The sequence below is a fragment of the Haemaphysalis longicornis genome, unplaced genomic scaffold (assembly GCF_048455015.1).
Source record: "Haemaphysalis longicornis isolate Haplotype H1 unplaced genomic scaffold, Haemaphysalis longicornis Haplotype H1 scaffold_1, whole genome shotgun sequence".
NCBI lineage: Eukaryota > Metazoa > Arthropoda > Arachnida > Ixodida > Ixodidae > Haemaphysalis > Haemaphysalis longicornis.
In genome coordinates this window covers 182,720,268-182,736,171 of record NW_027526203.1, presented here as the reverse complement: position 1 = coordinate 182,736,171, position 15,904 = coordinate 182,720,268, and the positions used below count along the sequence as shown (strand labels likewise).

Genomic DNA, 15,904 nt, shown 5'->3' with positions numbered 1-15,904 from the left:
CGCTACAAACTTGGGAAAGCCTGTGTGTGCAACGGATGCTTTAAAAACCGGCAACCAGTAAGGAGAGTTTGTTGGTAACACCTTTTGAACTGCAATGGCTGTGCTGTTTTCTAGTCGTCAACTAGGTTTAAAAGCTATCACTGCTGTGCATTAGTATGTCGAGTAGTACCAGGACTTCCGACAGGGAAGTTATTACTATTAGAAAGGCGCGAAATTTTATCCTGCTTTAAGGGACACCGAAGGCAACCAGCAAGTTGGTTTCAAACGAAAGTCTGACCTTCACATAGCCATTTTAGCGTTGATCCAATGCCGAAAATGTTCCTTCATGGGACCCGTGATCAGTATTGACGCTTTGTTGAAGAAAAGCCTATTATCCTTTTGAGGCCTGTTACGAATGGGCTTCACTCCTCGGATCACTTCCCCGCATCACTCCTCGGCTGTGCGGCGAAGCCACTCGGGCGCCTTCGAAAACAGGCGCAATCATGTCGGTGGCAAGTTGCGACCAAGGAGGTTGTATAGAACTTCTGGAGTGGAGATGGTGCTCGAAAACTGACGCCGACGGCCGCCATCTTGCCGTGGGTAGAAAACTCGTTCCGCGGTAGCAGACGCATTGCATTCGTCGCATAATGTACTTGTTTTTGCGGTGGGTTACGTTACATTTTTGCTTCCGTTCTTTTTCTGTTTTCTTTTGTTTTGTATTGCAAGTTGATTCTCTCATGCGGCTACCTTAAAGCGCACCGAGCTTTTCTTGCGCGCGTTCATTTCGCCGCATGTGGTTTCGGTTATGCTCCCCTTTCCGTGTTTCTAGTTAAGCGCTTCGCAAGTCGCCCGTGCGTGCGCCGGGGGCGCACACATCTGGTAATTATTTACATTCTTGGGCGCTAACAACTAAAATAAACAGTAGACACAATGACATTTTTTTCTGCCCCATGTGTCGTTCTTCCGAGTTCTCTCTTGCCAAAGAGCAGAACTCGTGTTCGTTCGATCCTCGTTCGCGGATGGATGCTCCAAAGGTGTAGAAAGCAGAAATGGTCTGCTCGTGCGTCGCGTTCGGCTGCGCTAATCGCGCGAAGAAGGCGTCGGGGATCACCTTTCATCTGTAAGTACTGAGGGTATCTGTTTGTTTTGGGTTTCGAGGGCATTACTAGTATTGTAACGTTAGGAGTGCACATTTGCCCGCCGTTTGTGCGTGATGTAAAGGAAAAATTTGCCGTAGCACCTGCCGTCCGCTTACTGAGCATACCGTACGCGCTTGTATGACGCAGATATGCGAATGTTTTCGCTCGTAGTTGTGGTGGTCCTGTAGTCGCTTGGCTGCGCGAAATCACATGTTTGTAACTATGTGGGGCGCAAATTGTTTTTTTTTTGCACTAATTTAAATGCAGAGTATTGCTAAGGCAGTTACCGTCAAAAATCAAGGCACTCTTGTTTAATACATTTTTTTTACATCCGGCCATACGTGAATACACTGACGTTTCTCGTTAGCGCTGTTTCGTAGAAGTCTTTGATGCACCGCAATGCTCTCCCGCGTTCTTCGTCCGCGTGATTTTGTTATCAATAGCACGCTGCTCGCGTCCGAACTTGCGCGGTCAACGAGGCTGTGAATGTGATTGAGCAACCTCCTTCGAGTAGTTTTCTTATCAATAGCACGCTACTATCGTGCCAACGTGCGCGGTTAATGTTGTCGTGCATACAATTAAGTAACCATCTGGATTTGAAAAATAAAGTCAATGGGAGTCCCATGCCTTCTGTAAAGTGCACGCGGAATAAAAAAAAACTGCTTTAATGTGCTTCAGTGTGTGCCAAATCCATTTCGCAAAATACGATTGAAAAGCTGGAAATAGACCCGCCGCGTTGGCTCAGTGGCTAATGCACTGTGCTGCTCATCCCTAGAACGCGGGTTCAATTCCCTGCCGCGGCAGCCGCTTTTCTGGTGAAGGCTAAAAGCGAAAACTACTGTGTGAACGAGATTTCGGTGCACGTTAAAGATTCCCCAGGTGGTCAAAATTAATCCGGAGTCCTCCACTACGGCGCGCCTCATCGCCTGCCTTGCGTCAGCGCGTTAAACCCCACAATGAATCAATCAATCAACCAATCAATCAAAAGCTCGTGCTTAATTTGGTCTTCGGCAAGGGCAAAACTGGGCATGTTGTATAAACCAGAAAACGTGCATTTGCACTACATATAAAGATTGCAATATCCTGATGGATATGATTCTTGCAGTACTGCTTAAAAACCATTCGAACCGCTACTGCATTATTATTTATTAATCATTTATGAATGAGCATTCATTAATCCTAGCCACGCCGCTAAAAGAAACATGCGTCAAATAATCGCGCTTTCGCGTGTCCCGCACTTCCAGCGTGAAATCACGGCTAATAGTAACCTTATAACGCGGAATCTCTTGCCATGGCGCGCAACATGAGGTAATTTTAATGTTAGGGGAGCGGTCTATAGCCTTAGCTATACTGAATAAACGTTTATTGAAATAAAATCAGGGGTGGTGCCTTTAGCATAGCGCTGCGCGTTTTTCCGCATCGACAGCTCTGTTGACCACCGTAAGATATACACAGGCGAACTCGCTGCTTGAACCATATCTTACGTCAAAACCTTACGCGTAAGGCAAAATTCAGTCTGCCCTCAAATATCGTAATCGATATACTAGCTTACCATCGTTTTCTCCCTTGTAAAGCCAAAAAAACGCGACCGCACTTCAGCGTCCCTGCCGGCGCGGCGCCTTTTCTACCCAAGGCAATATGGCCGCCGACCGGTTCGCCCGGCTTCACCTCCCCGCGTTGCCCGCTATGGGCGGCCTCCACTCCAGAAGTTTTATACAACCTCCTTGGTTGCGACAAAGCCGCGTCAGACGCTTTGCTCTCGGCAAAACTTCGGCGGCTGGCGGCGTGGCTCGTCTCCACGCTCTTCAAGGACACAGAGGCCCCGTCGATCGCAACGGAGTCCTCCTCTCTCCCCTCTCTCGGACTCAACGTGCCCGAGGCTACCGACGACTAACGAACATAGGAAAGAGCGTTGCGTGTGTTTGTGACGTTCGGTGCGTGTTTCAGCGTGTTGGCGTTTTGACCGTTATCGCTTTTGGGTATAAATAGAGCTGCCCAAGCGTTGTAAACCATTCCTGTTAGAGCAGCGAATCGAGGTTGTCGCTCCGCTCGAGTCCTGTATTGTAACCTCGCCCGTCGGGGCATTGTTCTTTGGCTTCGGCTCACCTCTCGTTATGAAGAAAACGTTTACGCTGGCCTGTCAGCTCTGGACGTCTTCCCGGCTGCAGTCGGCCTTCGCGGTCGCAACAACTGGTTGGCAGCGGTGGGATGGCAACTTCGTAACACCTGAAGCCAGCGGTGCGAGACCCAACACCACGGACGTCAAGGCGGCTTCGGACTTCGCAGAATTCACGGCGGTCAAGGGTGAGTGCGGGACTTTTCTTCACTGAGTTTTACCAGGCTTCTGAGGATAGCTGGTAGGGCGTGTGTTTTTGTCGCGTGGGTTATTCGCGCAAAACATTTTTGGAGCAGTGGGAAAGCAGTACTCTAGACCGGCCATGAATTTGAAAGCGTTGAAAAAACCGCAGTTGTTGGAGCTTGCAAAAGAGTTGCGCTTGGATGTTGCGGACGCGCTGAGAAAGCCAGAGCTGATACAGGCTATACTCGCTGTCGGGGCTGACGATGAGGAGCTGTCTGAATGCATTGAGCTGATCAATGGCAGGGAGACCGCGAAACGTCAGGCCGCCGAGGCAGAGGCTGAGGCTGAGCGCCAGCGTGAGGAGTTCGAGAGGCAGATGCGGTGGTACGCCCTCGATATCGAGCGAATCCGAAGGGAAAGAAAGAGGCTCGAAAGAGAGAGACTCCAATGGGAGAACAAGAACCTAGAGCACGAAATTCAACTCGAGCAGGAAGAAGCAAAGCCCGAGTTAGAATTGTTGCTCGAGAAAGACCTCGTTGTCGAGGAAAGCACCGTGCCAGCGCTGCCAGTAGCAGACGCTTGGGAGCGCGAGTCGGAAGCGACCGTTGCTGCCCCGCAGTGCGTCAAGGTTGCTGAGAGAGATAACGACGGCGCATTAGCTCAGACTGTCGGCAGAGGCGGCAGAGGGCAGTGCTTGTCCACTGAGTGCGATAATGTGTCGGCGTTTGTTTTGGAGATCTCGGCGGAGTGTTCGGACGGTTCAAATTCGCGGGAGGCCATGGAAATGGCTACCGGTCTGAACATGAACATTTCGCGAGATAGCGAGGTTTCGCTAGAGTGCGTAAACCATGGGGCTACCGAAAGACAACACGAGTCCGCTGAAACGGAGGTTATTTCTTCGGACGGTAGTGCGGAAACGAGCGACATGATGGGAAAGCCTGCAGCCGAGGCAGCGAACGGTTTGCACGGGTCAGTTGGGAGCCGTGACGATCTCACCACTGAGCAAGCCGATTCCGTCCTGCCACCAGCTCAGGTAGCTGACCTCGAGCCACGGCCAGCCGAGCTCGTAGAGATTCAGGTGTCTGGGGCGGCTGAGCCGTCTTTTGAGACAGGGCAGTCTGGTTGTAGTGTAGCCTTGACAGCCGCAAAACAGAACGACAACACCCTTCGGTGTTCGCTTACTGAGGGTGTTGCGGAAAAGGCGAGGGACGCCGAGATAGGGTCCGTTGGATGCTACGAGGTGTCTAATGAGCACGTCGTGCCCTTGTTTCTCCCAGCTGACGCTCCCGACGATAGGCCAATATGGGCTAAGCTAGTTGAGATTTCGGTGTCGCCTGTGGCTGAGCCGAAGTCGGGAACCGACCAGCCTAGAGAAGAGAACGTGAACGCGTTCCGATGTTCGCTTGCCGAACGCGTTCGCAAAAAGGCGGGCAACGAGGAGAGAGGGAAAACGTCTGCGCCTACTTGTGGCGCGTGTTTCACTGCGGGCACGCCGAGGGGCAAAGCCGTGAGCTCGCATCGCGCCAAGGGAACGCCGCCTCCTAGAAGGAGTGCGCGCCTTACGTTCGAACGCTGGAAAATCTCGCTCGCTCCTCCGCGCGCTCGGCCTTTGTCGAAAACAACGGCCGGTGTCTTTTCACGCGGTCGCAGCAGTCTCTTTCAGAGAACGGGCGCACCTAAAGTGCGATACAAGAAGGGGAAAACTCGGAGCAATGATGAGAGCTCGAATCGCAGCTCTCAGCGCGAGAAGTGGCTTGTAGACGCCTGACTTTCTCACGTTCATTGTTTTTCCTGGCGCAGGTTTCGCCCTTTACGATTACATTTCTTTTTGTGTATGGGACATTTCCAATCACGTGAAATGTCAACTTTCAGGTTTGTTCACGTGTCTAAAGTACTGCTGGGCAAAATTATAACTAGAGTAGTTAGTTATTCGCGTACTTTTCGCAACTAAAAGCCTGGTAGATCTTCAGTGTTGATTTGTCTTCGCACTTGCCGGCGATGCGGTTGTGTCTTCCTGTGTTGTTCTGTTGCTTGCCTGACCAAGCCAGAGACGTTCTTGGGGAGCCACTACTCGTCCAGTGACCCGCCCGGTGAAGCTCCAGCACGGTGTCGTACAGCCAAGGCCTGGAGTCGAGCGCCTGCCGAACACTTCACTTCGACAGCATCCCTCCGGACAACGGTTGCAGACCCTTATCCATCGGGATCTCGGACCCCCGGCGGAGAAGCTGTTACGAATGGGCTAGCGCCGCAGTACTTCCCCGCATCACTCCTCGGCTGTGCGGCGAAGCCACTCGGGCGCCTTCGAAAACAGGCGCAATCATGTCGGTGGCAAGTTGCGACAAAGCCGCGTCAGACGCTTTGCTCTCGGCAAAACTTCGGCGGCTGGCGGCGTGGCTCGTCTCCACGCTCTTCAAGGACAGAGAGGCCCCGTCGATCGCAACGGAGTCCTCCTCTCTCCCCTCTCTCGGACTCAACGTGCCCGAGGCTACCGACGACTAACGAACATAGGAAAGAGCGCTGCGTGTGTTTGTGACGTTCGGTGCGTGTTTCAGCGTGTTGGCGTTTTGACCGTTATCGCTTTTGGGTATAAATAGAGCTGCCCAATTGTTGTTAACCATTCCTGTTAGAGCAGCGAATCGAGGTTGTCGCTCCGCTCGAGTCCTGTATTGTAACCTCGCCCGTCGGGGCATTGTTCTTTGGCTTCGGCTCACCTCTCGCTATGAAGTAAACAGTTACGTTAGCCTACGGCTTCTGGACTTCTTCACGGCTGCAACAGCGGCTGGCCGCTCGCATCATACACGCTACCACTCGTATGTCGGAGGCCACGGAGCCCGGATTGGGTGCCCCCGCCCGGTCGCAACAGGCCCCGCTAATGTTGGCGTCGAACCAACCGCTCGTGCGTAGCTCGCACGCTTCCTCGAAAAGTGGTACCACCGTACCAAGTATAGACCAGCGCCATCCAACGGCAGCCAGGAAAGACGGACGGTCCGCACGCCAGACGATTTAAAGGGGCCATGCAGACAAAATACCAGTTTGTTTCATTCGAAAGATTTCGCGTTTTATAGTGCCCCCAGCGCTTGTCCGGAGGCAAACGATGCTTTATCCACTGAGAAATTAATCAATTTAAGTTAAAATTTTGATTTTCGCGCTAAATCGTGTGTTTTTGTGATCTGCAATGACATCACAGGAACCGACCGCTCTGCAGCCGATTGTAAAACCTTCTTTGCCATTTGTGAACCTAGATGGCGCCACCATACCACGGCAAGCCGTTTTCTGCCATTGGTTTGTTTTTGACCGTATTTAAACCTGGCTTGTTTTTGTTCAGGGGGAAAATAATCGTTTCGTGAAAAATTGTGCTCGCTCGACAAATATGGTCACGTAAGACACCGTTGCTTGCGTCAATCGGCCAGTGTCATCTGAGACAACCCGAACGCCCGCAGTCCTGTGCAGCTAAACCAAGCATACTGCGCGCAGTACCAACAGCAGTACGCATCGGTGCTTCTATGTTTACGTGTGCTTTCGTAACTTCCACTGTTTGTTCCACAATTCTTACAGCTCTAAAAGGAATTTGCGCTAAATTTACGCGCAAATAGCTCGTTCGGCAAGCTTATAGCTCTGCCTAATTTGCGTTTGCTTTCGCCGACCTCCGCCAATCGCCGAGCTGGCTGGTATGGCATCATAGATTCTGTTGCGGGAAATAAGCTACTGGGTCGCATGGCCATTCCATTTTTTCCTATTTATATAGCTTATTTGAGCGAAGTTTACGTTAAAATTGGTGTCAGTATGATTCTAACGAGGCAATATTTTGATTGAACCAAACTTGTGTTTTGTCTTTATGGCCCCTTTAAAGGAGCCATGAAGAGAAAACACAAGTTTGGTTCATTCGAAAGATTGCCTCGTTAGAACCATAACGACACCACTTATAACGCAAACTTCGCTCAAATAAGCTACATAATTAGGAAAAACGGGAATGGTCATGCGACCCACCAGCTCATTTCCCGCAACAGAACCTATGCCGTCACATGGGCTAAGCTCTGCGATTGGCGGAGGCCGGCAAAAGCAAACGCATGTTAGGCAGGGCTTACAGTTTGCATAGCGAGCTAAATGCCCGTGAAACATACTGCACATTCTTTTTATGACAAAGAACGGTGGAGTAAACGGTTGAAGTTCCGAACGAACACGCAAGCGTGTGCGCCAATGCGTACGAAACAACCGCCTGGCCGAGCTCGACATCTCGCCGTCGCGCAGACGAATTTTCGGGTTCGAGGCGCTCTGACCTTGGAGGAAAAATGCCGTAAACACCGCGCATTGACGCTCGTATCTTTCTGGTCGAAGCAGAGAGCTCGCGCGAACGGCTTTCCATACACGACACCGGCCAACTGGCATAAGCGATACTGCTACTGAAGTTGAACTATTATTAACCGTAATAAAAATACGGCACATACGTACCAGTCTGTATTCGTCCGTGGCGACGGCGCTGACGAGGCAGCGGTGCCGACGGCAGGGCGTTCGTCTGTTGTGGCTATCGCGGAATGGTCGCTTTCCCGTCCACCGCGTATCCCACAACTCTTGCCGCTCGTGCACTTAGAAGCGTTGAGCGTTCAAGTGGTGTGAGGTTGTTAAATGCAAGCCGGAGCTCCTCGGCGAGAGTTTTGTTCTCCGGATCAGGCGATTCCATGACTAGGGCTGCGGGTGCACTAGGTTTTACTAGCATTTTTAAAATGGCCGCCGTCTCGGTCGACTCCCGCGTGTGGGTGCTATATGGAGTCGACATACTAAGTATCTGTTTCATGGACCGGCTCTATGACGCCATTGTAAACGTCACGGAATGTTCAATTTTAGCGGGAGATTTAAAATTTTGGCTTAAATTGCCTTATTTCTCAGTGAATAAAGCATCATTTGCTTCCGGGAAAGCGCTTGGGGTACTATGAAACACCTAATCTTTCGAATAAAACAAACTTTTGTTTTCTCTTCATGGCTCCTTTAAGCACTTCCGGTGCAAGTTGCACGGTAGAGCCAGTGGCTGCGGCCCCTGCCTCAGATTTTCGCGATTGTCTTCGTTATTAAGAAAAAAGCTAGCGCAAGAGTGGTCTACTCGTGTTCTCGGTGAGCTAATCTAGCGATCAAAAGCGACTTGTATTTTGACTCCAGTGTCCGTCTAAGTGACACACTGCTGCTAGAAAACACGATGAATTCAAGGACATGGGAAATGGTTGAGTGAGCTCGCTAATGCAAACCACCTACGATCAAATGTGGAGCAGGTCGCTACTTTATCTCTCTGCCGGGCCAGATGACGAGGACCCTTGTAACGTTTTATCTCGAGCAGGATACAAGCTGAGGTATAAATGGATAAAGGGCAGCGGCGTTATAGAACCACAACGTGTTTGCTGCGCTGCATACCAACGGCTGCAAAGCTCACAGTCGTGACTTCAAGGTCGCCGAAAGACTGTGCTAGGTGAGTATGGGGGGAAGAAAGTTCGGGGTGGTTTGTACCGGCTGCAGCTTGTACGTATATGCGCCCGCCGATGGCGTTATGAGCGGTGGTTGACTGCAGCTTCATGTAGTTTAGCAGTGGCCGGGGCTCTTTTCTGCGTCTTGCTGATTTCTTTGTGGGCTATGGATCGCTGTTTAGACGTTTATATTGCGCGCGCGATTTTCCCGCTTGGCTTCTACTAGCTTACTCGGGGTATCGTTGGGCCACCTATGGGTATCGTTGCTCCACCTTAGCCATTAAATGCTAAACATCGACCCCAAACACGCTCTGGGCTTGCTTTAGAAATTATGAGGTTTTGGAGCACGGTATATACGACAGACAGCGACGTAGATAACTGCACAGCGCCATCGTTTTCCTAAACTTTGCATGCAAAGTTATTGTAGGCTAGTGCCACTGTCGATTACGACTATATAACAATTCGCAGCTCGTACAAACATATTTTTTGCCTTGTTTTCCTGAAGATTACATACAACTTTGGTCCATGCAGTCACCGGCGTTATAGAATTAAGTCCGCTGTTCTAGGAGACGTTCACCTTTCACACTACCGTGAATTCTGGAAGCTGCTTATTTGTATGCCGCTGATGCCCTACCAATTCACATATAGGTAGGGCAACGGGTTTTTGTATAAATATGAAAAGAATACGAGTAACACACGCCAGAAAAAAAAATGGGGCAGGTTTAACACTTCGAAACAGTCATCAGGAGCAAAAACAGACTATGGCAAACTTTCGCGGAAGCAGACTATGGCAAACTGACGAATGCAAACTTTCCCTGGAAGGCCCGCACAGGCAGCCCAGCCAGCGCGCTATCGATGGGGAGACTGAGGGACCAAGCGTCGGCAAAGTCGGGCGCAAAGCAGCACTTTCGTGTGCGCGCATCGTGTGTTCTAGTTTTCGTCTCTGTAAACTCAGTGAGCGCAGTATAAGTCGTTAAACTCTCGCCCAGTCACGTGGTTCATTTCCGCTGAAGCGCCCCAGCGGCCCAGCCGCCGCTGGGCGATAAAGCCCGGGCGAAGCAGCCGTCCTAACTCGCCTGGTCACGTGGTATCGCAGCAGGGAAGCTACGAGCAAGCAAAGCGATAAGAAATGTGCAGCTTGCGCGCCGGCGGCTGAAGGTCAATGCGGCGTGATGAATGACCTCGGAAGATGTAACTTTGTAGAGCTTTCACTTTAAAATTTTGACAATGCGGATTTATTCGATTAACTGCGATTTCAGGTGGCATGATGGCGAAAAAGTGACGGTCGAAGTTGGGTTTTAGAATGTCGGACAATTTGTGGGGACCGGTGACCGTTGCACTTACCCCCGATAAGTGCGAACGGCGAGGGTTCGCGAATAGGGTTTCCTTGCTCTCTTTGGAGGCACCGGACAAAAAAGGTTATCTTATCACCCCTTACAGTTTTCCAATGGTGAATCCAAATTTGTAGCCAGAGCTTAACCGCGTGTTCCAAGTCTATGCACCGATTTATAGGGAGTGTGCTGCCCCCGCTGGGGCCTTTTCTGCAGCTTTGAAGAGACGAGCAATTTCGGGCGTTCCTGCAATGGAAGACGCCAGGGTGCACATCGCGGGGTGAAACGACTCACCCAGCAACGGTGACTTGTGCCAGTAGCCGTCACGCACTTCGAGGTAGTCGGTCTCGCAGCTGTCCGACTCATAGATGTCGAGCTGGGTGACGTTGAGCACGATGCGCTCTCCGTGCGTTGCAGTCACGCGCCACTCGCAGTACTCGCCTTCGGCCGGCGGTGTCACGCTGTTCACTAGCTCGGGAGACGCGATCAGGCCGCTGGGCTCCTGCATCGTGCGCCCACAATCTGCGAGAGAAAGAGCAAGGAGGACGCCAGAGTTAGCGAGAGGTTGTTACCTAAGGGTGACGCCAAGCACTCGGTTGAAAGCGGAGCTTCGAAACATTGTTTTTCTTGGCTAAATGTGTATCAAACAATGCAGCGTCTCAAGGCAAGACGAAAGACTATGTTTTTAGTTGTGCCGTCGAGCACTGTGCCGCCACGTCGCAGAATCACAAAACAAGTGGGCCGTAACTGCTACGCACACTCGCGACAAAAGCATAGCATCTATGATTGGCTCAGCTACAGAGCGGAATATGTGACAAAGCTTTGACCTTTATCTGCTACTCAACAAATAAGTAACGGTAATAAAACCATGTCATTAGGTCTGCCACATTTAAATTCATGAAACCTATAATATCGTACCTAGTTTGCGTATGCCAACGACATTTTTCGCCCTAGACTAGAAGTGAAGCACCGAATCCGGCAGTAGGTAGTAGCAGGGGCGCAATAATGAGCCGAAAAGTTTGTACAGGCTCTTCGTTGCGCCGTATCGTGGTGAACAAGGAAAGCGAATTCGTGATTTCTTTAAAAAGCGCGAAAACGGACAATGGAACGGGAACGCGCTGCAGCGTCTGCTCGCTTGCTCTTCATTTTCGGGACGCCGCTGAAGGCTTTAAACACCGACATAACAGGAATTGAACAACTTTGGAGGCATTTCACATTGAAAAAGCAGGCAGTAGAAATAGACTATAGCAATTATCCGTCCATAGCATTGTCCGAGCAAGAAGTAGGCTTCCTTGACCTCATGACGTTATCGTATCGCGTCAGTATCACGGCAGTATCAGATTTACTAGTTGCGATCTTTGTCTTGAGGGCAGTGAGCCTGCGAGTTTAATGTTACCGTGATTGCAGGTTTTTATTCTTCCACGTAAATGCGAGTTATGAGTAGCCCTTCTTCCTGTGTTCTCCTGTCGCCCGTTTGCCACGCTCATTCTGGCGCTTTTTCAAAAACAAAAACAAAACACAAATACGAATTTGTACCAACTCGCTCAATTTTGTGTCCAAACTAAAAATAGCGAAGGTTGGGCACGTCTTCTTGGTTCGGATAGCGACCGTACAGTGGTTACGACACGGAAGTTGTACAGCCTGAGCGTTAACGTAATGTCACTGTTTTGTTGAAAATGTCATCGGGTGAAATCGGCACCACCGCGGGAACTCACCGGTCTTGTTTGTGCACAAAACGTGCAGCTCATCGATGGCAACGACCTTACTCGCAAGACCCATGTCATCTATGTAGATGCAGCAATCGGTGAGCAGGAGCAGCAGCCAATGTTCACCACGGCATGGAGAAGCCATGATGCAACAACGCGAGGAAACAAACTCCACCTCACCCGTGAAGCCGTCAGAAGCTCCCTTGCAGAACAGAACACCAAACGGGGGAAGATTGCTCCCATCACTACCGAGTCTACACGGACTCGCAGGATGCCTATCGTGCCTGCCAAAACACTCGCACTACTACCGTCGTTGTCAAAAAACTTCGCCTCCACGTTAGCTACCTCCGTGCTCTGGGACACGACTTTCATCTACACTGGATCCCAGGACACTCCGGAATACCAGGAAACGACCGGGCCCACCGACTAGCGCGCGCTTTACTTCTATCCGCGCAGTCGAAACCACCCGAGCGATTTTCCAGCCGGTTAGCCGACTACGTGGAGACGCACAATCAGTGGCTAGATCCCGCAATAACGGTATCTTTTGCCAAGCAGCACCGACGCAGCTTTCTACGCAGCGCGTGCAATCCACTTAATATCCCTCCACTTCCTAGCAAGGCTGCTGCCCGCTGGCAGCAAGTTACGCTCCGGCGGGTACAGACTGGCACCCTCCTTACCCCCTACCTTTTGCAGCGCTTCCGAAGCAAGGAAAGCAGCCGTTCCCTCGACCAGCCCAACACTGGAATGTGCAGCCCATGTGGAACCCGGGCTGACCTGGAACACCTCCTGTGGTTCTGCTCGCTGTACTCGGCTCCCAGAGCTCGGGCCCTGGCCTCACTCCCGAGTGAGATAAGGCCGAACTCCCTTCAAAGTTGGGCTGCACCACCCCCGTGTACAATTGCAGCGGTCGCCAAAGAACTTTGGCGGTCGCTAAACCAGTTTATGGATGATGCAGAAGCTCCTGCCACCGGTTCCCGGCTCGGACACACTGCCAGAACCACAGCCCGTCACGACCGAAGCCAGTGATCAAACGACGAAATGTTTACCTCTTTTTTTTTCTTTCACAGCAGCCTTAGCTTGGCTTCAAAATGTGAAATAAACGTGTTCAACAACAACAACGTGCAGGAAAACTTTTTGCGGACTTGCTTGCGGTGCCTTGCCCGTAAGCCACCCGACATACCTCCCACTTCTTAAAGGGATACTGCAGTGAATTTGTCGAAATCTAATTGGTGGCTACATTAGGCAGTTCCTTCCATGTAATTAATCATTCGGCTCTTTCGTGAAAGCCCAGAGACTTAGTTTATCTGTAATGCGTGGAACAAAAAACTTCACGCGCCTTTCGCAGCCGATCCACCAACGACCATAATGGCGTCACACTGGTTATCAGTCTTCTTTAATTCTAAGTGCGCATAATGTTGATTTTGGATCCCCGGGTGGTCAAAATTAATCCGGGGCCCTCCAATACAGCTCTCTTTATCGCCTGTGTAGCGTCGGCTCGTTAAGCCTCATAATCAATGAATGTTAGTTTCAAAGCTTTTCATTGTTATTATCATGTTTCTTGTTCATTCACGGACAGGTTTAAAATATAAACCTGACAAATTTATCCCCCAGCATTGCTAGTGTGTCGTCAATTCCAACGCCTGCGTATTGGCAGAGAGGACAGCACTTTCGAGCCCCACTTTTCTGGTGAAAAGGTTCGCAGATAAAAAACAAGGCACATAACCAGGCAACGTTTCCAATTCACCTCAGTGAGACTTTAAGTTGTCCCATGACGGAAGCATCAGCTGCAAATATCATTTGTCCTCCTGTAGGTTACAAATTTATGCGAAATGTTTCTCGCTAGTGTTTTCACGCGCGAGCCTCAATTGGTTGGAAGCGCAATTTGGAATGAAAACAATAATATGAATCGCACTTTTGTCGCTCAAGAATAGAACAAGGGCGGGGTGTTTCCTCTCTGGACATAACAACAAGCCGCAAAAACATGGTGGACCGTCTTATGGTCGACACGAAAGTGGCTAAAACCGCAGTGAGTTGTTTGATTAGACAGTCGCTTCGGCAATTAGAACGATTTTACTCATAAATTTTCTCGAAGATTTCAATCTCTTTTCGGCAGCAGTATTCGCTTGACTCTCTTGCACTGTGGGTGCGACATCACTTCCTGCCTGATATCATTGATACTGATGCGTCATGAATTGCAAAATAATGATTGCAAATAATTGAAATATTTGTTTATTTCCAATTCAATTAAGAGCCCCCTGGATCGCTGGTGACTGAGGGGCCGCTTGGCGAGTACTGGCCACCGCTGAGTGTCAAATTCATTTCTTATCTATTTATTTGTTTAATACTGCCAGCAGCCTTCTGGCTTCTAAAGCAGGAATGTTCGCAACGTAGTGCAGCAAGGCATGCCGCGATCTGCGAGCGCACGGGAGGAAGAGCAATAAATAAACTAGACACACAACGCAAGTATACGGATCTTTTAATATTGCGGGACGAAAAGCGAAACAATTGTGAGTGAACTCCGTCATTCGTAAGCGACATTGGCAACGATACGGTTGGGCATGAAAACAGAAGATAGAGCGCACGCCAAAAAACATCAGGCGTAACAACAGTGTTAGCTTACAGGGACCACAAAATACACTAAAATAACGCATGCGCCATAATTAATCTAACTGGCCCCCGTACAGAAAATGCGAAAATAATGAAAATAAATTGGCGCAGCTTGCAGTAGTGGTGCAAGGCTGTAGAAACAGCAGACCCGGCTCTTGCACATGACACAGCTGTTGCACCTGACATGAAGTTGCCGCTAAAAGTTCTACATTACTATCAGCTTCGCAGCGTTTCACATCTCTCCCAAAGTGGACCGAGTTAGCACGCGCTAGAACCGGCGGCAACCGGCGGCTTCGCGAACTCGGCGTCTGTAGCGCGAGCTGCTCCGTGCTCCCTACCTTAGGCGCGAGCACATGTGATCTGGCGAAGAGAAGAACACGGGAGAAATCACGCCATGAAAGCAATGGCATAAAAGACGGTTTAATAACGCGAGAGACCCGGGTTAGATTCCGACCGCGAGAAACGTTTTTTTTTTCCCTGGTTCGTCTCTTTTTGTTTTATGCGCAGGCGGTCTTTTCATTGTGTTCTGTTACTTAATTTGGGGGTTAGGTTATCGCTTTTTTCGTGCTTTTTCTTATTTTTAACCCGAAAGTGTTTTATTCCCGGATACACGAAGATTTCGCTGACGCCATATAAGTCACGGAAGTGACGCCAGTACAACGCAGCAAGCGGCCTCTAAAGGGTGCACCCCCGCACACAGTGTCTTCTTGCGGAGAAGCAACCTTTAGTACTAAAGAGTACGTTATACTTAGGGTTGTTCGTATTCAGGTTTTATATTTTAACACGAAAGTGGTTTAGGGGCGAAGCACCTTAGGACCTCGCTTTGTCCGGGACTTGGCGTCCGTGTACACAGTGTTGCGCATACGCGAGGAGCATTGCATTGGATTGGATTGGATTTGGATTGGATTGAAATGGATCGGATTGTATCGGATTAAATTGAATTGTATCGGATTGCATTAGATTGGAATTGTATATACCGTACACACGCGTTGTCACTCATTTACATGCGCCAGTGGGCAATGCTACGGGTGATTTACGGTAAGAACGATCCCCAGTGCTTCACCCACTCGCCATGATTAACTTTTTTATTTTTATTTTTTTATTATTTCAAAAACACCCTAAAGGCTGCTCCGTGCTCTGAAAGGCGAAAGCCCTTATGTAACCGGCGGAGGGTATTACATAAGGTGTACATCAAAACACAATGGTGAAACGATAAATCAAAATTTCATTAAACAAAACACAAGAATAAAAAGAGCAAAGAAAAAGACAGTGCATCGCGTAACAAAAAGAACATTCCCAGAGGGAAAAAAAAGAGTAGTTCTGGGAGCGCCGTATCAAAACTGATACAACGACACAGCACGTTTTCTACCTGCGGGAAAAACGATAAGCAATA

The 15,904-nt window shown here is 49.9% G+C and overlaps 1 protein-coding gene across 1 annotated transcript in view; it reads right to left on the bottom strand.

Annotated features, from left to right (window-relative positions):
- Positions 1-15,904, bottom strand: part of LOC144139907 (bone morphogenetic protein 1-like) — a 678,031-nt gene that overhangs the window by 151,105 nt on the left and 511,022 nt on the right. The window contains exon 7 of the mRNA XM_077672135.1: positions 10,493-10,720. Coding sequence (XP_077528261.1) covers positions 10,493-10,720 — 228 coding nt within the window. The remainder of the gene's footprint in view (positions 1-10,492; positions 10,721-15,904) is intronic.